This window comes from Abramis brama (assembly GCF_963993115.1).
Source record: "Abramis brama genome assembly, chromosome: 15".
NCBI lineage: Eukaryota > Metazoa > Chordata > Actinopteri > Cypriniformes > Leuciscidae > Abramis > Abramis brama.
The window spans coordinates 18,390,345-18,417,998 of record NC_139977.1 but is presented as its reverse complement, the minus strand read 5'-3'; the positions used below and the strand labels follow the sequence as shown (position 1 = coordinate 18,417,998).

Below are 27,654 nucleotides of genomic sequence, written 5' to 3'. Positions count from 1 at the left end.
GTGCATCAGTCAGATTCGCACAATTACCCTGCAGGCAGACAATAACATAACATTAAAGGATTGAAAAACAGCAAAAATTCACAGCAATTTTAACTACATGCCCCCCTCACCTGCGTGAAATACTTTCCACTAGGCCGCAAAACTCTAATAGAGAGGTCAAGGATGAGTCTCAGAAATTCCCATGTCGAATCTATAGAGAAATACCAATCATTGATTTAATATTTGTAAAAAATTTAAGACTCAGACATAAGTGTAGCCGCATATAAACTAACCCTCCTCAGGTGCAGTGGAAATAGGTACAGCTGTCAAATCATTAATGACGTAATCAAACGTCCTCCCTTGCTCTGCAAACTTTTTAAGCACGGGAACACAGTCTTGAACCAAAATCTGAAACAAAAAATGAAATTAGAAAACAAAATTTAACGTAATCTTCATAGTGACATACATTCATTGTTAGCCATAAGAAAACTGGCAGTTACCCAGAGTTTGGGTAATTTCCTTAAACTGACTACATTGCACTTGTTTCAAAAGCAGGAAAAGGGCCTCATTGTAACTTCAAGGACAAAAATGTTTAGCAACTGATAAACGGTTCGGAGAGAGAGACAAAACAGAACAAACGAATGAGAATGTGTAATACAGTCTAATATACACTACCATTCAAAAGTTTCAAAAAGAAACTAATACTTTTATTCAGCAGGGACAAAACAAGTGACAGTAGAGACATTTATAATGTGACAACAAAAGATTTCGATTTTAAATAAACACTGTTCTTTTGAACTTTCGATTCATCAGAAAATTCTGACAAAAATGTATGATGGCTTCCATAAAAATTTCAAGCAGCACAGCTGTTTTCAGCATTAAAATATATATATTTTTTTTTTAAGCAGCAAATCAGCATGTTAGAATGATTTCTGAAGGGTCATGTGACACTGAAGACTGGAGTAATGATGCTGAAAATTCAACTTTGGAATAAATTACATTTAAAAATAAATTCAAATAGAAAACCATTATTTACTGTATTTTAAATGTGAATGTTTTGATCAAATAAATGCATCCTTGCTTGGTGAGCGCAATCCTAGGTAACGTCTGGATTATCTTTAAGGTACTACAGATTATTTTTTCAGATTTTCCTGTGGTGTAAGGTGTGTTAAGAATCTGCTTGAAAGGTCACAACAATGTCAAGTCGTAAATATCCAAAATGTTGAATATTTATGATCAGGAATCCAGGCTGTTGCGCGGAAGGAACCCCGAGGACAAACGCGCACGTACTCTGTAGATTGTCACGTGGAACGAAAAGACGCCCAATCAGAAAGCGAGCTGACGTAAGACGGAAGCATAACACGACTTCATCCAAATCTTTTTCTTTTCACCCCACAAATTTTCTGTAAAAAGCAGTCCAAACACTATTATCGCCATTTCTTCTTGCCCATCGCCCGCAATGTTTGTTTACTCTAAAGTCACGTTTGACAGTGAGCGACTTTGAGAGATTTCCCATGTTTACAGTCGTGAATGGCATCTGTTGCTGTCTTGGCCACACACTAATCTTCATGTTTGTAGTCTCTCACATTTTTAAAATCTGGTAAGATTTTAAAAATCTTTTAGTGTGATCCAGCCATTACCGACTTATAAACTGAAGCTCGACTGGTATGTTTAGCAACAGGGACTAAATATAATAAGAGGGAATAAATAAGAGCTTTAACTGATAAAATGTCACAAAGTCAATCCTTACCTCATAACAATCTCCCTTCAAGTTATCTAAAACATTCCCACACGTCTTCCTCATGTGTTTACGGCATCCATCAATCACCAGCTCATCAATGTAAATACTTAATTAAGGAAAGTACATATCTAAAATCAGTTAGAGAGATACAAAATACTGAGTAGGTTTCCATGTAACTGCAGTTAAGTGTTAGCATAAAGGATATCTCAACCATGGTGATCATCTTTGGTTTGAGCTTCACCGCCTCATGGAGAATTCCACCATCTCCTCCTCCCAGAATAAGGATCTCCTTTCCAGCATAGTGCTCTTTGCCGCTGCCCATAATGGCCTGAGTGTACGGTAGATCACTTTCTGCCAGATCTGACATTTGATCACATCAAATTACCACACACTCGTACGATACAATAACCCACAAACTTCTCATGTATTTGAAACTAGCAAATAAACAAGGCCCTTTTAACTTACTGACATCCCCGTTAAGAATAAGCATATTGCCAAACTGAAGCGAATGCAGGATTTTGATGTTCTGGTAGGCGGATTCCTTCTCGTACACAACTTCATCAATGTCGTACTCCATCAGCCTGCCGTCAGCCGTGGGCCAGTATCGGTCCACATCACTGCCTCGAATCAGCGCAGGGAGTCTGACGGGACACATTCAGGTCAAACAGATCACAAAAACGTTCCACAATACACATGTTTGGAATGACACGAGGGTTAGTAACAATGAGAGAAGTTTATGGCAATTGATTCAGGATGAAAATAATGCTAGTTTCACCTCTTGATCCTTTGGATATTTCCATCCAGGAGAGCCTTTAATTTCTTCTCCAGTGCATTCAGTAGCTACAGAGAAAACATTGTCTTAATTATGACCTTCTGAATCAGGGAAGTAAACACATTCTAAAATGGTTGAATCACTCTCGCCTACTGGTTGATTTGTGGTCAGCATACCGTACCGTCAAGAAGTTTTGTTTTGTTTTTTAAAGAAATGAATACTTAAGTTCAGCAGGGATGCATTAAAATGGATCAAAAGTGACAGTTAAGACATTTATAATGGTACAAAAAAAAAAAAAAAAAAATTCAAATAAATGCTGTTCTCTTGAACATTTATAAAAAAAAATCTGAAAAATGTAGTAGTTTCCACAAATGTTTCTTGAGCACCAAATCAGCATATCAGAAAACCAAACAAACATTTGACCGGTAGTGTATAAATATAGACTTCAGAATGTTGAGGAAAATGATTAAACGTTTTCAAGCAGTTATCAAGTGACAAAGAACGACTTCATCCTTATAATCAGATATCCCCGTTTTAAAAGCAAAAGTATGGCAACTGTAAGCATAAAGCTGTCATCTTCAGATATTTGGCAATCGTTTTACATGCCACAAGTGAATTTAGGCATAATGTCCAGTATGGAAAATGGATATTCATTTTGAGATTTGCTAAAGATTACATTTAACAGTGTTTTTAGATTCTACGCATTCTAATATCCATATGGTACTAGTCAGATTTCATATATACCATATGGTAGTTAGTTAGAGGTCGACCGATAGTGGATTTTTACCAATAACGATAAGTAAAGTGAAGTGACGGTATCGTACCTTTAATTTTTTAATCCATACTTGGAGTGAGTAGTGAACTCTTGTCCTATATAATGACAGCGGACCCTTCTCAGCAGCTCCAGCAACAGACACAACCTGGAAAAACTATCGGTATGGATTTTTGCGAATAACCGATTGTTCCAGAAATCAGTTATCTGTGGCGATTAATTGGCAAAACCGATCAATCGGTCGACCTCTGGTACTAGTATCTCTATCACCTACATTCTGTTAACTCACATTGTCCACTTGCACTACATCATCCCCTTCAAGACACTGCAGGTCAAAGGTCACCAGACCATGGGAGTGCATTCGTAAGATGGCAAACCTGATACAAAGAAAATACAGAAGCACAATTAAAACCTCAAAACTTATATATATATATATATATATATATTTAAAAAAACATGCGGCGCTCAGGCCAGATTCATCCCAGCTTAAGCCTAAACAAAGCCCCAACAGCTGTGTTTACAGCAAGCCACACACAAAACAGGAAGTGAGTGCCAAAGCCTTTAGATCAGATTCACAAAGCCACTAAAATGACCCTGCGCTCTACTAAATGCGGTCCTTTGTTGCACAGAGGATGCACTTAACTGACCAATCAATGGTCATCCTAAAGAGTGTCTGAACACTGGAGCACACCTGGTGTTTTCAGTGGGGCGTTTGTGTTTTCAGTCATTATTGTCAGTTAGGTTCAACATTATGCTTAGCTGTTACAGAGCAAAAATGGAAAGACTCCATGGAATGGCCCTTTGGAAAGGAAACTCGTTTCTTTTTCCCTCAAATACAGCAGCAAATTCGCCATAATGAGAGGGTGATAACATCATCAATTCTTCAAATTCCGGTCCCGTCCCTTCAGCTTAACAAAACCTGTTGAAGAAGCTTTGCATGTTGTAAATAGTGATGGGTACCGAAACCCGGTGTTAAACAGGCCCCCCGGAGCTGAATTACGAAAGAACACCGTATCGATAAGCTCCAAACCTAGACAAGCAAATTATACTTTAGGTCATTTCTAAACAATAAAATACACAAAAATGTCAAAATGACCGGCTTGAACAACTTAAATGGGCGTAAATAATTGGGAGAAAATATGATGTGTATTATTAGATCTGCATTCGGTCTTAAAGTGGCAGCAGTCTAATAAACCTGCTGACGACTGCGGCATGAAAGGGATACTCCACTTTTTTTGGAAATAGGCTCATTTTACAACTCCCCCAGAGTTAAACAGTTTTACCGTTTTCGAATCCATTCAGCCGATCTCCGGTTCTGGCGGTACCACTTTTAGCATAGCTTAGCATAGATCATTGAATCGGACAAGACCATTAGCACCTCTCATTCCTGCGTAATAATCAAGAAACTTTGCTGCCGTACCATGAGTCCAGCAGGCGTAATGATATGACGCAACGCCTGAAAATAGGTCTAATAGGTTAGACAAACTTAGTCCCGGTCACGTTGGAAGTTACCGAGCTCGGGACTATTTTCAGGTGCTGCGTCATATCATTACGCCTGCTGGACTCATGGTACGGCAGCAAAGTTTCTTGATCATATCAGCCATATCAGCCTAGAAAATCGCAACTTTTCATTTTCCGTCGGTCTTAGTACAGGATGTAACTACAGAAGAGTCAAGTTTTAAATAGGAAAAATATCTAAACTCTTTGGTCATTTTTTTGAGAGAGATGCTAATGGTCTTGTCCGATTCAATGATCTATGCTAAGCTATGCTAAAAGTGGTACCGCCAGACCCAGAGAGCGGCTGAATGGATTCGAAAACGGTAAAACTCAACTGTTTAACTCTGGGGGAGTTGTAAAATGAGCCTATTTTCAAAAAAAGTGGAGTATCCCTTTAATGTGAATCATACGGAGCCCCTAAAGGGACGTGGTGGTGGAAATTTTTTTAGGTTGGGAGATTATTATTTTTTTTTTATCTTTTGCGTTCCCTCGCAAAACTTTTGCGTTCCCCCGAGAAACTTTGCGTTCCCACGCAAAACTTTTGCGTTCCCTCGCAAAACTTTTGCGTTCCCTCGCAAAGATATTTGCGTTCCCACGCAAAACCTGTTTTGAGCTCGGACAGACACTTCCTGTTTAATGTCCCGCTGGCAGTGTTTCAGAGCTCCGTACGTTAATGGATCGTTTCATAGTGTTTGAACTTGGACTCAAATATAAAGAAATGCAGTCAGTGCTTAACTAAAGGAGTTCAGTGAAGTTGGCAATATTCACATAGGCTATTCGAACTTCCCTATTCTTGAGCTAAACGTTGTTAAAACACAAACAACACCTATTTACAGTCACAGTAACCTAGACAACGAGCTACAACCCAATTCTCGTCAAGACGAGCTTTATAATATAGGCTAAATTGATCTCTATGAGCAGGCGGCTGAGAGGGACCGTCTGCAAAATGCAATATAACCCAAAAATGACTACAGCATCAACTCACAGTCAAATAGTCATTAACTTCAATGTTCCAAACTGTAGTGCCACCCAATTCAGTTTACACATCAATGGTGACCCACTGGTCATACTACACTGCTTTTGCACATTTTATATTATGAAAAATATTCAATAACGTCACTGTAACACACCAAATTTAGTTCACACATGACACATCACTGCTCTAATGTTGCAACAGTTAGTTTGGGAAGTAATTGCACATAAAAATAAGTAGGCTTATTCTTTACACAAATTATATCGGTACTGTAGGCTACGCAGCTTTTGCATTATATTTGCTTACTGAATTTGATGGCATTACACTGTACACTGTATGTAAGCCTACACTTCACACAGTGTGAAGTTATTTAATATTTATTTCTAAAAAGGGTGAAGTTATTGCTTTTATTTCATAATAAATAATCATAAAAATTCTGCATTTTTTATCAAACTAAGTAATGTAGTATAAACAGCAGGAGAGCAGTGATGTGTGAACTGAATTTGGTGACAATTCTGCACATTTTATATTATTAAACATATTGTACACTGACAGTACAGTGTGTCACAGTGAAGCACAGTGAAGCTATTGAATATGTTTAATAATAGGCTATAAAATGTGCAGAAGGGTTTTGAGATTTGCACTTTACAGACGGCCCCTTATTTGGACTTGTCTCATTCGTCTGGTTAGAGAAATTAATATTAGCCTATAAAGCTCGTCTTGATGAGAATTGGGTTGTAGCTCGTTGTCTAGGTTACTGTGATTGTAAATAGGTGTTGTTTGTGTTTTAACAACGTTTAGCTCAAGAATAGGGAAGTTCGAATAGCCTATGTGAATACTGCCAACTTCACTGAACTCCTTATAAGCACTGACCGCATTTCTTTATATTTGAGTCCAAGTTCAAACACTATGAAACGATCCATTAACGTACGGAGCTCTGAAACACTGCCAGCGGGACATTACAACAGGAAGTGTCTGTCCGAGCTCAAAACAGGTTTTGCGTGGGAACCATAGACTGTAAAAAAATATCTTTGCGAGGGAACGCAAAAGTTTTGCGTGGGAACGTAAATATCTTTGCGAGGGAACGCAAACGTTTTGCGTGGGAACGCAAATAACTTTGCGAGGGAACGCAAAAGATTTGTAAAAAAAAAAAATCTCCCATCCTAAAAAAAAATCCACCACCACGTCCCTTTAGGGGCTCCGCAGAATCAAACACCAAAATACAAAGAGAAAATAACTCACAGCTCTTGAATGAATAACTTTAGCTTTAATAAACATTCATCTATACAGTGAAAACTATGCAGTGTTATTTTAGATTTGATTACTTTATTAGATTTATTTTGTAGGTCACATTACTTACCTGAACAGTAATGTTAGTAGACCTTCCTGAAATTAAAGCACTGCTTATTTCTGTGTATCTTTAATGTATATTTATTGTATTTATTTGACTATTTGTTTGTACTTTGTTTCTTGTTCTTATTTTATCTAATCTTATGCATATAAAACACAAAAAAATGACTGCACACTGGCCCATTTACTAGGGGTGCAACAGATCGCAGTTGATCATTGATCCTTACCGACCAGGCCCAACGGTTCGGCACGCATCTGATTCGCAGAATAATTGCTAAATTTAACCATAATAGAGAGAAAGTTTATAATTTGCTCATGTTTAATCTTGACAATTTATACATTCAAGCGGTTTTAAACCATTCAAGCGCAAGAAGAGGCCAAAGAGAACTCGATCGCGTGCTGTTATCGGACCGAATTGATTCCTTTTACGTCTCCTTGTGCTTGAACGAAGATGAATCTATATTTAATTTATTCAGTGAACAGTGTTATATACAGTATATCTATTCAGATTTTAACAGTGTTATTTTACATTTAATGATTACATTTCTGTACCTGAATTTTGTTGTATTGTATTTATCTATGCTTGTAATTTGTGTAGTTGTTCTTATTTTATTACTGACTCTATACTTGTCTTTAATGATGTTTAATTATTAAAAGCTAGATTTTTGTTGTGATATCGAAGTACTTAAAGTGGGCTTTAAGTAATAAATGAAAAGCAAAGTTATATTATTAATATAACAAAAAGAACTGATAACAATACAGTCAAAGTACCAAATCGATAAGTAATCGGTAAGAGTAGCGATACCGTTAAAACCTTAACGATACACATCCCTAGTTGTGAAAGACTGGTGATCTACTAAAGACACTGGAGGCAAAGGTGCTCACCTGCCATTCTTGCCGACAAAGGTTGCCAGATATCCTTGTCCCTCCGAGTCGTGGACATTCTCTGTCATTTCCTGCTCTTGAAATATAGACTGCAGGCCACGCACAGTCGCAGAGACATCAGCTAAACAGATAGAGGGAAAACTGACCGATTACTTTAAATTCCTCCGCCTCAAAAGCCCCTTAAGAAAATCTTCTTACTAAAGATGACTGGCCCTAAAGCCAATTTTACTGCACACGGAGCGACTCATTTGCACATTTAATGTTTCTAAAACTACTTAAAGGGATAGTTCACTCAAAAATGAAAATTCTGTCATCGTTTGCATACCCTCATCATTCAAACCTGCATGGCCCTTTTTTTTTTCATTGGTGGAACCAAAATAAGATATTTTGAGAAATGTCTCAGTGTTTTGTTTTGTTTTTTACATCCAATGGAAGTCAATGGTAACCAAACTGGTTCAAAATATCTTCTTTTGTGTGTCCACAGAAGAAAGAAATTAATACAGGTTTGGAACAAAATGAGGGTTAGGCCTAATAAATGATGGCAGAATTTTGATATTTTCTTTCTTTTTGAGTGAGCTATCCCTTTAAAGACTGAGAACTTTGGTCACTATTCACTTGCATCACATCTTTTCTCATACACTGAAATAAATGGTGACTGATATTCTGAACATCTCCCTTTGTTTTCCACAGAAAAAAGTCTGGTTAGTTTTGAACAGCATGAGAGCAAATAAATACTTTTTTAAATGTTTTTGTGTGCACTATCCCTTTAAAACTCACTAATCACAAATAAGTTGCAAGAGGGTCCAAGTGTGGGTATCTGCAGGTTGGAGTAATGGGCGTGATGAAAGGTTGGGCCGTGCCTAAAGGAATGGGGCATGGAGAAAGGTCATAATCATTGATCACGAAAGCTGTCTGACATGTTGTGGGGTAGGGTTAGGGGTTAGTTTTTACTGTAGGAATTCACCTTTCAGCACGCCCATTATTCTGACCTGCAGCTATCCCGGTCTCAGAGGGTCTGCATCTGTCCATTACACAGAATTCATTTAATTGTGGGATTCAAATTTCTCTTGAATAATTTTTAACCTAGTTATGCAAAATCTGCTCAAAACAAGCCAATCCATATTGATTCATATCCATTCTACAGGTTATAAAGTAGGATGAATTGCAACATATCGATCGGTAGCAGCTACTTTTATCTAATGTATATAAATCTAAAATAATAATAATACACGATGCCCTGCACCTGTCACACTGCTTAAAAGAGGTAGCCTACGACATGTGTGTAACGTTAATATCGAAGCGGTATGATCGCTGTAGTATGCAAGAATGGAAAACTCATCTTATCGGCTTGCGATATTATTAGCCAGTCAGATAGAGGAACTGCCATAGGAGGTGAAAGACGTTCAGAGCTTGTCAAAAAAAAAAAAAAAAATGAATCGTTCAAAAAAAAAAAGTCAGATGCACGAGACCAACTATAGAGGATTTAAACGCTGTACATGCATAATAATTGGTCATATATAATTGGAAATATTTGTTTTAGTATGCACTGCGGCTAGCTCGCCTGCTAGTGCATATATATGTGCACATAATGAGCTCTATTCAAACACAAACGCCAGCTTCGGAGGAAACCCGACATTAGCCTCTGCTAACGCTGCTATGCTACCCCCCTAGAAGGTCATTTATCAGAGCAAACGTCAGGAGGATATGCACAACAATAGAAGTTTTCGCTCGACTGCAATGACATGCATCCCGCGGTCGTCTTGGCAATGCAGAAGTGGGACTGCAGCCTCGCCGCGATTCTAGACACTAAATCGCTTACAGGGCAGTTGCGAGGAGGCCTGTTAGTCTGCAGTGAAACACGAACCCCTTCTTCTCTTCCACTCGCACCCTCAATAGATTTCACAGAAATGTACCTGGCGCACGGAGCTTGAAGTCAAGGGTGTAATGTAGCACTGCCATGATGGGGTAAAGCCGTCTGCCATGCCTGGATGAGGCAGCCGGTGGTGAATCGGTGGAGAGTCTGTGGTGACAGAAGGAGAGAACGAGCACGCCGGAGGGAGGGAGGTGTGTTGTGTGCACCGCGCTCTGTCTGTCTGTCTCTCTCTCTCTCTCTCTTTCAGTCTATCTCTCTGCAGTCGAGCTCGGAAGTGGTTGCGGTGGGGAGTTTGATTCATCTGAGCGAATCGAATCTTTTGAATCAGTTTCTCAGAGATTTGTTTAGTAATTTTAACAGGGTTAAACGGTTAAGTTACTAAACATGTACACAGCAAACGCAGTTCACTTAAAGTTCCCACTTGGTTGTATTTTGGGAGCCGAATAAGAATGGTTTGGCCAACGTTCTATTTTTGTTCTTTTTTTGTAACCAAGCTAACCTTCTTAAAACGAAATTAATCAAATTTATTTTAGACAACCAAACGGGAACCTACATTTTTTTTGTTTAGTCTTTCTAGATATCAAATTTGTTAGCTTATATTGTAAATTAAATTAAATTGTACACATCCATATAGGCCTATGCATAATCTAATATAGCCTACATCTTGCACACACACACAAAAAAAAATCTGTCAAATAATGTTTACATCAATTAGCCTACATTTTTCATTATGTCTTAACTTTACACTTTATGGAAATTAAATAATAATTAAAAAATATTTAGTGGATAACAATCTAACAATTGTAATTAAGATTCATTTTATTTAATGTAAGTGAAATTCCCAAATTCTTTAACTAATAATTTGTTCTGTGGCCCTTTCTGCAGATAATCTATCATTTTTAATTTATTTTGTCAACTGCTGGCAAAGACATGACATCAATAACGCCCCATTTTTTTGTTTTTGTAGGCTACTGTTTTGTATTCAATTTATCTGCAAATAATTTGGGAACACAGATGTTACCTACAATTATTTATCATGCCACAATAACTGAAAATGAAACAGACGAAACGAACATTTGAATCCGGGCATGGAAGGGAACGCAATTCGTTTAATCAAAAGATTTGTTCAATAAGATCGATTCATTCGTGGACTGGCCCCGAGGCGTGATCAAACCTAGATCAAACCCGATTTCACACGTCACGTGTATGGTGTGGACTCACTGCTGCACATGAAAATGCATTATATTCTGCAGCTTTTAGCCTGTAAGACATACATTTTTGAGTTATTTTTGCTAAGTGATAGATGTAATAGTAGATGACCCGATACACTTTCAAGCAATAGCATGTTCACACGTTTAGTATGAACCTGAAATGTTTATGATAAACAGAAATGCGTGCACAATCAGTGCATTTAACATTTCGGAACAACTAAGAGAATGACCATTTGTTGCACCTTATACTATGACAGTATGGTACAGTATCAGATAATACCATGATGTTTTGTTGCACCATGACTGAATGATTACAATATTAATGTACGGGTTTTTAAGGAACCTCAAGGTAGGCTATTTCATAGAATATCATTATTATGGTGCATGTGTAAAAACATGGTAGTCCCATGCAGTGTTGGGGGTAAAGTATTACAAGTTACATAATTAATTACTTTTTTCAAGTAGCCTAACTAGTAAAGTAACACATTACTTTTAAATTGCAAGTTAATTTGTTTTCCTATAGATGGACACCTTATTTGTCCCCGTGATGAGAGAAATCAGGAGTGTGCAGATGGTTAAACATGATGGTTATTGTAGTTTTAGACTAAAAGTGAGCAATTTACTTATCTCACTTGCACAAAAACAGATTCAATATAGGCCTACCTCAAATGCTAACCTGAAAACCTGCAATAACTAGATGTACCGCATGGCGGTACAAAATATGACCGCCGCTCAAGCCTGCACTGGCTTTCCACAAAAAGAAATGACGTGGAGCAATTTGGCTGTATTGCGTGTTTATGTATATACCTAAAAAAAAGTAGTAGTATGTGCATGTCTGTGTGTGTGTGTGTGTATGTGTGTGTGTTTGTGTATGTGTGTGTCTGTGTGTGTGTGTGTGTGTCTGTGCGTGTATGTATGCGTGCGTACATGTGTGTGCGCGTGTGTGTGTCTGTGCATGTGGATTTGTATGTGTGTATGGGTGTGTGTCTGTGCGTGTGGATGTCAGTGTGTGTGCATGCTTGCGTTTGTTTGTATTCCTGCATGTGTGTGTGTGACAGTTAGGGTTGCCAACTTCAGAAAAGGAAAATGCGGGACAATCGTGGTTATTTATAGGAAAATGAGGGACACTCAAAATATTTGTACTGTATCACACAGTGTACGTCATTTCAGTGTCTGCAGTTAAGTTTGTGTTTAAAGGTTATCAGACATAAACACATTTGTATTGCTTAACCTATTTATGTATTTAATTCTAAAAATAATTTTAATGTCATACATGAAAAGTCACATTACAAACAAACCATAGTTCAAAATAACAGCATTTATCTAAAATAGAAAGCTTTTTTAACATTATACACTAGGCTTACAGTTCAAAAGTTTGGGGTTAGTAAGATTATTTTTTGGGGAAAAAGATAAAGAAAGTAATTGCCTACTTTTATTCAGCAAGGATGCATTACATTAATCAAAAGTGACAGTTAAGATAATGTTACAAAAGCTTTCTATGTACTTTCTAAAAGCTTTAAAACATTAATAATAATCAGAAATGTTTTTTGAGCATATTATTCCCTCAGGTAGATTACATGTTTTCTTGCGTGGATGGATGTTAGACTCATGAACAATAATCACGTTGTTTGCATTCGCCAAAATTGATTAGCCGAAATCAAAACGTGGACAGTGAAAGGAAATTACCGTTAGCGCGAGACGAGTCCGGCTTGAAGCGGAAGCGACCAGACGGCAGAGGATGTTCGCAAATCAAACAATGATTTGTCTCAAAACAGTGATTAAAAAAAGCTGTGATTGGATGATGACAGGTGTCGGTGATCATTCTCAAGTGTCGTGGTCAGCACTGCTGCTGTTGCTGTTGTATCAGTCAGTGGTTTATCAGCTTGTCAAAAAACGGGACACGGGAGGTCACGCAAGGGACAAATAAATTAGGCCCAAAATGCGGGACGTCCCGCCTAATTCGGGACAGTTGGCAACCTTAGTGACAGTATCATCCTAAACCAGCAACCCTTCGCTCAACACCACCATCTACAGGCCGATGAGTGTACAGTCACTAAATGTGCACATAAATGAATTTATTTTATACCCCCCCATGGATGAAATTCTACGAAACTTAGCATACCCCCAGAGGATGTCAAGTTAATCATACACATGAAATATGGTGCAGTTCTGAACATCTCAACTGAAGATAGGGGCGATTAAAGCAGAATAATATTGCATTTTCATTTTTTATGGGAGGGGCGCAAATCACAAATGAGTGATTATGGGCTAGGTTGATGTGGGCCCTTAAGAGCAACATACCATAAAAATTTCTTCATCCTCGGTGCCACGGTTCAGGTAGTTATTTAGGAAAAACTGCATTTTTTGGGTTTGGGGGGGGGCCCAGCGCGGGGGGGGAGTGGCCCCCAGGGACCAAACGAAATTTTTCCGTAAAAGTCTAGTGGGGCTACATGCCCACCAAATTTCATGTTCCCCGGTGTTTCGGTGTCCCTGGTATCGTTGACGAAAAATTCAGTAGATGACGGAAAAAAAAACAAAAAAAACTTTGACAATCCCTATATGACCGCTTTCGCTAGCTACGCTAGCGGCGGTCATAATTAAATGTTAAATAACACATGTAGGCCTATTTATCACTTTATTAACCGATGTATTTGCTGCTGACCTTCGATGACCTAATTCAATGATAATAAGCAAAAATAACTTAAGATAAACATCACGTTTTTTCGTTTTTTAATTGCTGAAGTAAGAGTGCTGAACTTTCTCCTGCATCGGATTCTTCTGGAATCCAGAATGTCAGCACAGCTGAAAGGTGTGTTTGAGCTGCACGTCTACTGTACAGGTGTTAATTTGCATTTCCTTCAGCCTATGACTTATTCATTTCACTTTTGGTGTGAAAGGGCCATTACATTTATCAAAAATAAGCCCAGGTGAATTAAGTAATGCAAAAGTAACGCAACACATTACTTTTCATAAAAAGTAACTAACACAATTAGTTACTTTTTTAGGGAATAATGCAATATTGTAACATATGTGACCCTGGACCACAAAACTTGTCACAAGGGACAATTTTTTGAACTTGAGATTTATACATCATATGAAGGCTGAAAAAACAAGCTTTCCATTGATGTATAGTTTGTTATAGGACAATATTTGGCCGAGATATAACTATTTGAAAATAAATCTGGAATCTGAGGATGCAAAAAAAATCGAAACATTGGGAAAATCGCCTTTAAAGTTGTCCATTTATGTTCGCGATTTTGCTGCATTCACTCACAAATATATATTTTTTATATATATGTTTACGGTAGGAAATTTACAAAATATCTTCATGGAACATGATCTTTACTTAATATCCTAATGATTTTTGGCATGAAAGAAAAATCTATAATTTTGACCCATACAATGTATTATTGGCTATTGCCACAAATATACTCGTGCGACATGTGACATGTCAAAAATGTTTTTGTTTTTTTATGTTGTTCACTTTGTTTAAACCATTCATATTGATTTAACACCATTGTATCAGGTTTCGTTCAAACACTATTGCATCATGTTAAACTGACTTGAAACGGTCTCGATGTTTTCATTTTAAAAGAACATGTTTCAATCAAGTAACTCAGAAATTTATTTAATCTAGTAGCTTACGTCTATGCCTGACCACAAAATATTTAAAAGAAATTTGAACTGACACCATGGTTTCTAATTTCTTTAAATTAGACACGTCCAAATAATTTGATTCAATCGTGTCCAAATAACTTAATTCAGTCGTGTCCAAATAACTTGAATCAATCGTGTCCAAATAACTTAATTCAATCACATGGAACCACTGTCCATGATTGAAACATGTTCAACCAAAGAGCCATCTTTTTGAGTGCAGGGTCACATATTACTTTTAAAAGCAACTTTCCCCAACACTGGTGCCATTGTAATTCTGCATGAAACTGCACTCCTCTCACTACAGATATAGCTCTGGTTTTCTGTTTGTGTCATCCAAAGGCAGACAGTGCTCAGATTTTAATGAAAGCCTCTCTCACCACACTTTCAAGAGTGCCCTAATTTGAGTCCTTACACCATTTCCCTCATAATGTTGGCTTTATTCCAAGCATGTAATTGCCAACTGAACTAAACCGAGTAGCACGTTTGTGGGCATGTGCAGTGAATGCCTATAGGCAGTGCCTAAATATAGGTTAATGTAAGTACAGCCCAGCTTTCATCATCAGGATATCAGCAGTGATATGTAATTTATTTAGAAATAAAATAACTGAATCTATTGAACTGTCCTGATGGCCCAACCCTCTAAATATATAACCATAAAAAAATAAATGTTCACACATGGGATGCCAAACAAGTCACATTGGAACTTAAACTAATGTCAAAACATCAAACAATTTATTGATAAAATTACTTTTTTGGAGATACTGGAACACTGGTGCTTTCACATGAAAGTTTCATTTTGTTAAAGATATTTCAGGAACACATTAAAAGGGATTTACACTTGCCGTTATCTTCAGATAACACATAGTTCAGCATACAAAACAATGTACAAACATCTCAATAAATATCATGCTTACAAAAATAGACAGTGTCAAACTAATTAATCGTTTTAGTTCAACATTATTGCAAGAATCTTGCTGCTAGGGTGCAAACGGTCAGAATATTACAACATACATTATTTACAACAAACTTAGGCTTTCAACACACACACCCGCACACAGACACGCAATCGTTGCATCCTGTCAATTCTTCTCTTACAGTCACAGTAACATTTACCATTGAAAAATGTTCGTTTCAGTGAAGCTGGAATTAACACTCTCAGTTAAGACACATCACAGACATTAAATCTATTAACCAGACAATGGCCATGCAAATCAGATTTAGAACAAAATAATTTCTATATCAGTAGTTTTATTCATTCCCTGTGTTTTTTTCTTTCAGTCATGAGAGACTATAGGGTAGAGTTCATTGGAAGTGCAGTTATCTGGCCCCAAATGGAGGCCAGTCATTATTACAAACACAAATAATTCAAAAAGAAAAAGAACTGTACTTACAAAATAATGCCAATATTAGCATGTGCAATAAAAGAGCAAAAAAAAAAAAGTGAGTGCAATGAGAGGAAATTCATGAACGCTGTAACAGAGTGAAATAATGAAAAATATTCCTTAAGAAAGATGTAGATGTTTGATAAAAGCGACTAAGATGAACCCTCCAGGGAAAGAGAATGGATCTTTTTTTAGCAGATATGGCTGGAATGACTGGTGCTGTGCCCTGCTGCGTTCTCTGGCTACACATCCCGATGGATGATCTTAGTTTCTGCCTCTTGAAGAGGGATGTCCTGTCAAAACAAGACACAGCGATTAATGATGCGTATTAAATTATGCAACACACGTCTATGATCGCAAGACATAAAACAAAGAGAATGCTTTCAAAGCTGAAAGCACGAAGACATTTGATGTGCAAGTTGATGTGCAAATATCCAAAAGCTGTGAAATATAAATAGCCCTGGTAAAAATAAAAATAAATTTAGTGCATTTAACTTTGCCAAGCAGAAGCATCATGGCATCTTCCGCAAAAAAAAGTCTTTGATCAGTTTAACTGTGTTTCACCCACTGAGGATCACTTGCTTTAAACTGAATATTAATGTAATCATCTACACCAATGCACGGCATGTGCCACTCGAAAAATGGAAAACAAAAGGAGGTTTTTTTACCATGCGTGGCGATGTCAAGTTCAGATTTTGATGGGTATACTGGGAAAAATGAGAACACTATATAAGACCTATATTAATAAATGCCATAAATGTATTGCTCATAATTAGTTCATGCCTAATGCATTAACTGCTGTTAAAAGAATAGATTTTTTTGTAAAGCGTTTAGTCAAAAATTGTTTAGTCAAGTTCAGATTTACACTACTGTTCAAAAGTTTGGGGTCAGTAAGATTTCTGTTCAAAGAAACTATGTTTATTCAGCAAGGATGCATTAAATTGCTCAAAAGTGACAGTATAGACATTTATAGTGTTACAAAAGACTTTTAACTCAAATAAATGCTTTTCTTTTTAACTTTCTATTCATCAAAGAATCCTGAAAAAAAATTATCACGGTTTCCACAAAGGTATTAAGCAGCACAACTGTTTCCAATATTGATAATAATAATAAATGTTTCTTGAGCAGCAAATTAGCATATTAGGTTGATTTCTGAAGGGTCATGTGACACTGAAGACTGGAGTAATGATGCTGAAAATCAGCTATGCATCACAGAAATAAATTACATTTTAAAATATATTAAAACAGAAAACAGTCATTTTAAATTCTAACAATATTTCACAATATTACCGTTTTTACTGTATTTGTAATCACATAAATACAGCTTTATTGTGCATAGGAGTCTTTGAAAAACATAAAAAAAAATATTACTGACCCCAAACCTTTGAATGATACTGTATATGTTAGGTTGGAATTTGAATTTGGGATTTAAAAACGGTGTCCCCACATCTAACACTTATGCTATGAACTATGAACAAGCTATGACGTGGTCATGTTGCTCAGGGAAAGCAGTAAACGCGGACCACAACCGGTGTCCCCTGAAAGCTGTACCTTGAATGAGTTTTGAAGGATCCGCAGGCGGTGCAGCTTCTCATTGAGTAACGGATCATTGCAGCGACGGACGAATGATCGCTTGTACTCTAATCGAGAAGAGGACCTGTGCTCATTGACAGGTGATAGACTAGTCCTCTCAAGAGCCCTGTACAAATCCCCCAATGAGTCAGCCTGGTGCCTGCGCTCCCGATCTGAACCTACAGAGGGCAGTGAAGAGTTACTCGCAATTATCACCACAACTGCAATGTATTCAAATTCAAATGTAATGCACAAGTATATAGTTTTGTATATCAGTAATGGTTATTTTAAAAAGCATTATCATAAAGCATTTAAATACATGAATATGGTACTATATGCATGTTAGTATAGGGCAGGATTAAAATCCAACACTCAATGTTACACAATGGATTCTCAGCTCTATCTCTTCATCTAAGGCTGAAAACCTTTGTTATAGTACAAAACAATAGAATTAGATGCGGTGTGTTTATTGTAATGATCACATTAGCTGTTATACACTGACTATCAGGGATCTCAGGGTGGAAGAAAGAGAGAGCAAATGGCCCTGAAGCCATCTTCCTCTGCTTCCATTCTGAGAAGACATTAACACGGACTGAAGTGACTCCTCCTCGTGTGCTGTGAGGCACAGTATAGTTCTGAGAAACCATGAATGTGTGGAACAGAAAGGAGGGATGAAAAAGGATAGACAGGGATGAGAGCTGTCACGTTGTATTAGTACGACTGCACCTAATATGAGGCTATTGGAGGTCTTAAGGGAGATGTGTATTCAGCTGAGATTTGCAGCTACATCGAGCAGCAATATGTTTATCATTACAAATAACGATGCAAATAACTGGAGCGTTGAAGCAAAATGCAGCGTCCCCTCAATGATATTTTGCAAAAAAATTCTATTCAATCATGATACCCACCTAATAAAACAACAATGCAACGGTGAACACAGTTATTGTCCGCTTTCTATCAAGCCATTCTCAAAACTACAGATTTGCAAGATTGTGATTCTTATTGTGATTGTAATGCCTTCTAGTAAATTACAATCAATATTATTTTTCTTAATAAAAAAAATGTGAAGCTTAACAATAAGACATAGTTCAAAACAAAGATGAAAATAATTTCACACACACACACGCATAAATAAAATGCCAAAAATTACAATAATATTAATAAATATAATTTATTTTAAATTTAATTTATATATAAATAATATATATTATTTATATATAAACATATTATTAATAATAACATATTATTATTTATTATTCATAAAATATGTATAAAACAATTAAAAGCAATTGTGCATATGTTAAACAAAAATAATCAGTATCAGTTAAATAATTATAAATTATTTATAATCATAATAATATCATGATTATTAAAATATTCATAATATTTATTCAAATATTCTTATTTGTTGATCGCTATTAAAACGTCAAGGAAAAACAACAATATCATGGTTATTATTTTCATTATTATTAATCTGAATAAATGTTATGAATATTTACATAATAATAATAATAATAATAATAATTAACACCAATGTATATAATATAATTAAAAATAATAATTATTATTATAACTATTATTTTAATTATTATTATTATCATATTAATACAATTTATTAACAATGCATATCGGTTGACCACCATTAAAAATATGTATGAAACTCAAGGGAAATTAATAATATCATGACAAACAGGCACACCCTAATATGGACATAATTTGACATGGGCAAACCAGACGGCCAAATCTAGAAACTATTTACTTGCCTCTGCCTACACATGCTAACTCGCCCACTAACTTCCCTCTGCTTTCGTAGGCAAAGGCAAGTTAGGAACACAACCGTCTCTCAGTTTCCTGACCTGTATCTCTGGCATGGGCCCGGCCCAGGTGGTATCGCTGTGCATCTGCGTGTTCAGCTGCACTGCTGGCAGCCAGGATAGCATGAAGACCACTGTCACGGGGCAAAGTAAAACTGCGGTGCTTGCTTCCTACTCCACCTCCTTCTACTCCTTCTCCTCTTCCTACAGCTGTGAAGGACTTTTGGCTGGGTTGGGTGGGCGTAATGGGCGGGGCGTAGTGTTCTGGCGGCAGCCCGTGATGGGCGGGGAGCGTCGACTGGCGGCGGAGCTCGACGGGCACGATTCGGCTGGGATCGACGAACACGGAGTCGTCTAATGGCAGAGTCTGCAGGAAATGGAGGCCGGAGCTGGTGAGGGGAGTCTCGATGAGGTCCTGCCACGAACGCCGCTGGCTGGAAGACTTTCGGCCCGGAGAGCTAGCGCTGCTCACGCTGCCCCCATGTGTCTCGGATAGGGGGGAGCGGGACTGGATGGTCTCCGTGGAGGGTGGCCGGATGTGTTGGGACTCCTGGAACGGACTCGCCTGTAACACAGTGGGTTAGACAACATGCAAGCACCTATTAGTTGGTATATTTTACAACTTAGAGGTTGGTGCAACAAGAAGCATAGATCCAAAATGAAGGACAACTATAACAAGAGGGGCATTTAGATCCCTGTTTTCCATTTTCCCTGCTGTCGTCTTTTACAAGCTCACTGCTGTCACCCTTAGTTATGCTCTGCCTGGATGGAACGGTCTGAAACAGCAACACACACGCACACACAATTCTCCTGCTTAGGATTATAGGACTGATTTGCGTAACTTCATTAAGATTACAGGCTGGAGCCAGAGGACCTCCTCAAAAAAAGTGCCCTTTGACTATGAATTTACAGTGGCCACAATCACCCCTGGGGTCTAAATAATGAATGTGTCCTTCATGTCCCTTCTGTCCACCCCTTCACACCTCATTCTTCATCCTGCTCTCCCTTCCTCTCTGCCCTTCTCTTGTCCCACCATGTCTTTCTGCATTGCATCACCTCATTTGTTTCCTTCAGTCTAAGTTTTATGTATATGGAGTACACTACTGTTCAAAAGTTTGGGGACAGTACGATTGTTTTGTAAGAAATTAATACTTTTATACTTTTATTCGGCAAAGATGCATTGAATTGATCAAAACTAACAGTAAAGACATTTCAAATGTTCTTTTCCACTTTCTATTCATCAAATAATCCTGATTTTTTTTTTAATCACAGTTTCCACAAAAGCACAACGGTTTTCAAAAATTGATAATAAGAAGAAATGTTTCTTGAGCATCAAATTAGCATATTAGAATGATTTCTGAAGGATCATGTGACACTGAAGACTGGAGTAACTAATGATGCTGAAAATTCTGCTTTGCCATCACAGGGATAAAGTACATTTTAAAATACATAAAAATAGAAAACAGTTAAAGGGGACCTATTATGCAAAATTCACTTTTATATTGTTTTTTAACTTAATTATGTGGCCGCAGTGTGTGTAAACAACCACCCTATTGTGGTAAAAATCCATCCATTCAATTTGTTATTTTCCCCATAAATCAGAAACAGTGTCTCAAAATGACGTTCCGTCACATTGGAACAGTTTAAGAGCAATAAGTCCTGAAAGAGAACTTAGTTTATTACTCAAGGGACCATCTGACATCCAGCTTTCTGTGCGCATGTTTCGGATGTGTGCGCTCAAAAAAACATATATTAGAAGTTTAAACTGATATGGCTTTAAAACGCATGCAAATAATAACTTTTATCATGACGAAGAACTGTAATGTCACATGAACTTGATGACAATCAAAGGCAAATAGATGTTTCTTTAGTTTTTAGCAGAGTATCCGAGGCATGAGCTGTTAAGGCTGCCCTCTTCTGGATATGGGGCGGGAAGCAGCAGCTCATTTGCATTTAAAGATACTTGCATGAAAACAGCATGTTTTTACTTCAACTCAAAAAAATTGGCATTTACAACTAATGCTATAATAAATGATCTGCAGAGTATTTTGAGCTGAAACTTCACACAGACACATTCTGGGGACACCTGAGACTTAAATTACATATTGTAAAAAGGGGCATAATAGGTCCCTTTAAAAAAAATCTTTTTTGAATGGTAGTGTATGTGAGGAGCGGAATTACATGATTTTGCCTGGAGCGAGGAGCTTTCGGAGAGTTCAATAAGTAACATGAGTGACATGAGTAACGTGTTATTGGCCCATGACGCAATTACATTTCAGCAAGTATTTACATGTTAAACACAGAAACCCAAGCAAAAAAAGAAAGTCATGACTTACTGAGGTAGGGTGTGGATAGGTGTCATACGGAGGTGGAGGGCTGTCCTGTTTGGGTGTTGAGGGCATGTGATCAGCATCCTCATGGTCACTCTCGCTCCAGTAGTCTGAGGAAATGACAGCAAATATCCATTAATCAAATGGGAAGTCCAATTCTGAAATTTGAACGCTGCAGAAAGCTGACAGTAAACTTAATTTAAAGTCCCCCTGTGGTGAAAATCAAGTTTATATGTCTATGTGGTGTTTTTAATATACTTTAAGACAAACCATGTATAAATCCATCAGTCAACACCATTGCTGAGTATTTTCTCTTTAAAACTGCAGTGTACCAAAGAGAGTCTAAAAAGGCGGTTTGAAATCGCCCATGTTCCCTACTGTCACAAACAAGTGAACAATCCCATCAACGTGCTATCATTCCTATCAAGCACTTTGGGCATTTTAACACAGAACACCTTTAAAGAAGGAACAGGACACATTTGGTACAATAGCAATATAGCAGGTGAATTATGAATATGATGTTTATTACGATGTTATGATGAACTACATGCCTTTCTCCACTGACTTTCTATGATGTTCAAAGCATTTCTAAGGATACTGATTTTGAAGGAAGCTGTCTGACTCAGAGATGGTTAACGTGAACATGGTGTGTGTAACATTAGCAACACATTAGCTGTTTGATAACGTAGTCAAGCCAAATGCTAATCATATCAATTACCATTATGTGTCCAACATTGTAAAGAGCGATACATAAAATGCATTCTGATTTATTGACTAGTAGTCAACCCTGTAAATATGATCTTCTTCTGAATCAGTTACTGGATTAAACCAATATTTCTACTTGCCCTTCTTGTGTAGCGTTTACTACAGGTATTCTGAGCTGGTGTGACAAGTGGAGGTGGGGACAAATATGCATATTCATGGATCTGCGTATACTAGGTGAAGCAAGGGTGTAGTTACATTCAAGCTATTTTAAGGCATGACTAAATTATTTACAGGAATCTTTTTTTTTAAAATATGTCATTTTGATTATTAAAGATGAGTTTAAAGTCATAAAATTATTGACTGTAGGGGGACTTTAAAATATGTTTGTATACATTTTCGAGTCATCTAGCATTTATTCATGAAATGATAACGTTCTAATAATGGTATAAAAACAAATTTATTCTGACGAATGATAAAAAATGACTTCCTGCATTTCGATTTAAATGCCCTATACATGCATCCAACATGTTGTACTTCATATGCAAATATTTATAGGACTTGCAGTTAGAGGTGGGCGATATATCGTTTAGACGATAATATCCAAATTGTTGTCTGGACGATATGCAAAATTGGGATATCGAATATTTCATAATTTGTACAATCCGACCCCCCAAACATGAAAAGAGCTGAAAGAAGTTAAAGAGAAAACAAATAACGCACACTATAACCATCTAAACAATTATATGTAGCGATTTTTAATACTGTAGGTCAGTACTATTCCCGGAAGCACCCTCCGAGTGGCCCAGCCCATGGTCCCGTGTCGTCAAAAACGCACATTTGTAAATTCGAAATAGTGCGCGCAGAAGCACATGCGCAAAACCGTTTTGTAAAATGATATATGAATTATTTTTATTTTATCATATGTCATTTTACAAAAGGACATTTTACAAACCTACGTTTTGCGCATGTGCTCCTGCACGCACTTTTTCAGTCATAACACAGCAATCAGAGGAGGACGCGCTGAAAACTGTAATGCTGTTCTCTTCCTTCATAACTCGTACTGAGAAGGTTTGAGTTGCAGAGGAATTTGTGACTGTTTCACCTGTTCAACCACATCAAAGTTTCGTAATTAGTAAGTCCGTGCTTTTTCTCTTTTTGTTCTTATGTGCTGAAGGGCCGCTGTGCCTTGGTGAAACGGTGTTTGTACGTGAAGAGCTCTTTTCCAAAACGCCATAAACCTAAAAAGCTGCCTCAAAGAACCAGCAAAAGTAATGATTATGAATATGTAAAATATTGCAATAAGACATTTTAATTGTTTATTAATTTATGTGTCGGCTGCAAAGATGAAGTTGACGATAGGCTATTGACTCGCGATCTTCGCAGTAGGCTAGTGAACGCACCGGAGAAATGCACATTTATTAGGCTACATAGTTTTATTTTGTTTTGGATGGTTTTGTTTAGAACCAGCTTTCTGTAAATATATTTCACATATATCAAATATATTTTAGGCCTGTGAGGCGAGTAGGCTACGGTTCAGTTCATGATGATATCTCCAGTTCAAGCACCTTATGTTGTGATTGCTAGCCTATATTTACTTTTTATGTATTAAATCCAGGAAATTGGTTAATGAAAAAATTATTAAAATTAAGATACAATTAATACAAAACGAAATTCGTTTTAAAGAAAGGCTTTGTGCTTTCTGTTTTGAGGTCTCTGTGAAAGTTTGAAAGTCTTTTAGTGCCGCTTTCAGAGCGCTCGCGTCCATAATGGAGAACTGTCACGCAATATTGTTTTTTCCTCATGAATGCAAACACGAAAAATAAAAGACAAAATACTTTTTTTAAAAAGACAAACCATCAATTTTTGGAAAAAAAATGATGGATTTATAGCGTTTTGGGGAAAAAATGGATGGATTTATAGCGTTTTGAAAATAATTTTTTTTACTTTGAATTTATCATCAACAATATTCTTGTTTGATTTAATAATCACTGTTGCAAGAGGTGCCTAGTTCCGTTTTTTATTTATTTTTTTTGTAAGTGGAAAAAGTAGGGGCTACCTCAGATTCGGTTTAGTTAGCTCCTGTTTTTTTTTCTATAGCCTACAATAATAGGTCAAATGCAGCAAGTCAAAAGACCAACTGGACCTTCTTTGCCAGTTTGCACACATTTCTTTGAAGGATGGCAAAAATATCGTCTGAATATCGATATCGAGATATTGGAAAAAAATATCGAGATATTCATTTTTGTCAATATCTCCCACCCCTACTTGCAGTCCAGACCACACAAAGTCAGAGAGTGGGAATAATTGATCCGACAGGCTTAGCGGAGCATGAAGGCATCTTCTCACCATGATCCTGTCGGATCCTTTTCTGCTCTGAGTGAGCTGTTGCCGCCATGTTCATCCGACTGAGCCACCTGTGAGCAAACATAAAAAAAAGTTACCTGGGGAGCTCTTTGCACAGCTGAAATGCAGAGCTGAAAGGGTCTTTTGGGATGTTGCTAAAATTAGTAGCTTTGATCAGCTAAGGGAACATTAAATGAGATTCGGGAGCCTGTGCCAGAGAATTCATGAGGAATTGACAATGTTTCAGATTACATTATGAGCCTTTTTTGTTTCTTATAGACATGTTTTCATCTTACCTATTCATATCATCCAAGTTTTCTGCAGCAAAGTAGAAGCTCTTGATTTTAGGATGGCAAGCCTTAAAAGCACTGAAAACAAGCAAGAAAAATAGACAATCAAATCATGCTGGCCTTTCCGATAGGGGTGTTTCTCATTGCTTTCGTTAGGTAATTTGGTTAGGTAAATACTTGATACACTGGTGTTGGGGGTGCACAGATTAGTAAGACTGTTTCCATAGGGAATCAGTGTAGTGAATATGATTTGTTTACCCTTTTTATGTTTTTTATGTAATGTAAACCGCATTTAGAAAAACACTCAATGGCCGCTATTGTATGATAAACTGTCATCTCTAGTTTATAATACCACTCACAACTTTTTGCGACATTCGTTGGCTTGATCAATGTTGAACTCAGGCAGACTGACAAAGCCCTCTGCCTTTTCATCCTAAAAAAAGAACAGAGAACAGTGAAATGAAAAACATTTTGTTCTGTGGTACTGCATCATGCAGATGAATGGCCCCGTGCCCTCACCTCTTCATTGGTGTACCAGTATAGGCAGGCGTCTTTCAGCACAACCCAGTACTTCTTCCATTTCTGAGAGAAGTAGCTCTTTGCATCCTTCTTCTTCCAGAGCCATCCCTCACAATCACCCTGACCCAAGTCTCGGCAGGAGATTCGCCGCTTACTAATGGAGGGCAGTGATCCAGCTGAGAAGGACAAAGAGAGAGTGAGAGAGATCAGAGATATCAACGTGGGCATTATAAATGAAAGGAATGGCAGGAATAGTATCAAAACAGTGACATTTTTGATGTACTGCCAGAGAAACGTCTTGACAGAACATAAGACTGTGTAATGAATGTGTGTAGAAAAGAATTAACTGCCGTGCAAGATCCTTTTCTCAATCAGTATTTTTTTCCCGTTTCAAGTCAAATTATTCAAACATCCTTGAAAAAACAAATTACATTTAAAAATTTTTTTTTTAGACAATATTATATTATTAACTTATTAAAATAATTTTAAATAAAACAGAATACAAAATATTAAATAATATAAAATAATATATTTAATAATAAACTGATAATATGTAACAAAATTAACAAATTTATTCAAATTATTAAGATTTCATATATAATTTTAATTGTATTAATAATTTTAAAATATTTAAATTATTATTATTTTAATTATTAGAAAAATATATCTTGAATTGTTTATTTTTCCCACCCCAATTCTTTTAGATTTCTTGAGATTATCTGAAAGCTAAACCTACTGTACACAAAATTTGAAGGATGATTAAATATTTTTCTGGGAAAACGAGATAACATTTTTTTTGGTCTGATTAAAATTATTAAAATATTTTTGCAATGTATCAATAACTACATGACAGGGTTTTAGAGCTAGTAGAATTTAACATCTCACCTCTTAACTTAACTTTCTTTGACCGGGAGAGCATGGATGTTCGATCAAATGTCTGAAAGATAGTAAATAAATAAAAGATTAAATTCATCTTATGCTGTGTCCCTTATAGTCTTGCATGACATTAAGTTGTCTTCAGAACACTCACAAGATAGACAGAAGAGGTTTCAGATGTGGGTGTGGCCAACGAGTCCTGCTGCAGCATGTCCATCTGGAGGGTGGGGACTAGGGTGTAGTGGGCGGGGCTTCCACCTTTCTCACTCTTTCTTCTACTACGCCGACTGCTGCGACGTCCCGTGTGGTACTCCTCTGTCCCCGTCTTGTCTTCACTCACATATCGCAGCAGGGATTTTTCTGTCAATAAATGTATGGGATTATGAAACCACAGTATACTGATTATGAAAATGAAATGGGACAAAGCACATTTTTCAATGCACTGTCTGTTTTTTAAATTTAATAGACCAGAATTGATTCTTCCTTTTAAATAATGTAATGCTTAGAGCTGAAATCAAATTATTCAGAGGTCTCATGATCAAAGAATAGGGCTGAAAGGTGCAGTGTTGCACATGTACAAATTTAATATAAATTCTGCCAACATGACTAAAGAAAGCATTCTCTCTGCTCCTACTCCTTCAGCAACAGATCCTGGCCTCAACCAATGAGAAACCAGCATCTTGGCAAGACCTCTATGTTGGAGTTACCATGGCAATGCAAAACTGAAAAATCCCAAAATCTCAAACAAAGAGCCAGCGAGATACTGGCAGACAGATCCCAGAACAAAAAATGAGGTAAATATAGGGGAAACAGGACAATCTGAATGGAAATGGAGAGGTCAGGGCTAAAGTGATGAAATTCTTGGTTTAGTATAACCTAAGTAAAAGAGATCAAAAAAACATCCCCCTCAACACTCACCAACACACCTACACACACACACACACACACACCTCTTCTGATCTCTTTCTTCAGCTTGGCTGGATCTTCATAGTCTCCAACCCAGTTATATTCTACAGGCATGGAAATAGGCCTCAGCCGTCCTAGTACACAAGCACAGAGAAATCGAAATAAAATCAAATAAAAAATTACTGCACAATACGCATATTGGGTCAG

General features: G+C 37.1%; 2 protein-coding genes across 9 annotated transcripts in view; both read right to left on the bottom strand.

Moving 5' to 3' along the window:
* sms (spermine synthase) overlaps window positions 1–10,086 on the bottom strand; it is a 13,036-nt gene extending 2,950 nt beyond the window's left edge. The window contains exons 1-10 of one of the 2 annotated variants that reach the window (XM_084138111.1): window positions 9,883–10,086; window positions 7,970–8,090; window positions 3,554–3,641; window positions 2,496–2,560; window positions 2,186–2,361; window positions 1,926–2,080; window positions 1,730–1,819; window positions 273–387; window positions 111–190; window positions 1–28 (exon numbers count right to left, since the gene is read on the bottom strand). The exon at window positions 1–28 is cut by the window's left edge and continues 88 nt beyond it. In XM_084138111.1, the coding sequence (XP_083994237.1) occupies window positions 1–28; window positions 111–190; window positions 273–387; window positions 1,730–1,819; window positions 1,926–2,080; window positions 2,186–2,361; window positions 2,496–2,560; window positions 3,554–3,641; window positions 7,970–8,090; window positions 9,883–9,928 (964 nt within the window). In that variant the 5' untranslated portion in view covers window positions 9,929–10,086. Of the gene's footprint in view, window positions 29–110; window positions 191–272; window positions 388–1,729; window positions 1,820–1,922; window positions 2,081–2,185; window positions 2,362–2,495; window positions 2,561–3,553; window positions 3,642–7,969; window positions 8,091–9,882 lie in introns of both variants that reach the window. The other variant, XM_084138112.1, reaches the window with a different exon arrangement.
* A 5,334-nt stretch (window positions 10,087–15,420) lies between these two features.
* The window catches only part of cnksr2b (connector enhancer of kinase suppressor of Ras 2b), a 38,023-nt gene continuing 25,789 nt past the window's right edge, over window positions 15,421–27,654 (bottom strand). For 2 of the 7 annotated variants that reach the window (XM_084138090.1, XM_084138091.1), the window contains exons 12-22: window positions 27,492–27,581; window positions 26,696–26,901; window positions 26,551–26,602; window positions 25,666–25,841; window positions 25,506–25,579; window positions 25,153–25,224; window positions 24,860–24,927; window positions 21,815–21,918; window positions 19,521–20,043; window positions 17,644–17,843; window positions 15,421–16,385 (exon numbers count right to left, since the gene is read on the bottom strand). In XM_084138090.1, coding sequence (XP_083994216.1) covers window positions 16,335–16,385; window positions 17,644–17,843; window positions 19,521–20,043; window positions 21,815–21,918; window positions 24,860–24,927; window positions 25,153–25,224; window positions 25,506–25,579; window positions 25,666–25,841; window positions 26,551–26,602; window positions 26,696–26,901; window positions 27,492–27,581 — 1,616 coding nt within the window. In that variant the 3' untranslated portion in view covers window positions 15,421–16,334. Of the gene's footprint in view, window positions 16,386–16,760; window positions 16,800–17,643; window positions 17,844–19,520; window positions 20,044–21,814; window positions 21,919–24,859; window positions 24,928–25,152; window positions 25,225–25,505; window positions 25,580–25,665; window positions 25,842–26,550; window positions 26,603–26,695; window positions 26,902–27,491; window positions 27,582–27,654 lie in introns of all 7 variants that reach the window. The other 5 variants (XM_084138092.1, XM_084138094.1, XM_084138088.1 and 2 more) reach the window with 4 other exon arrangements.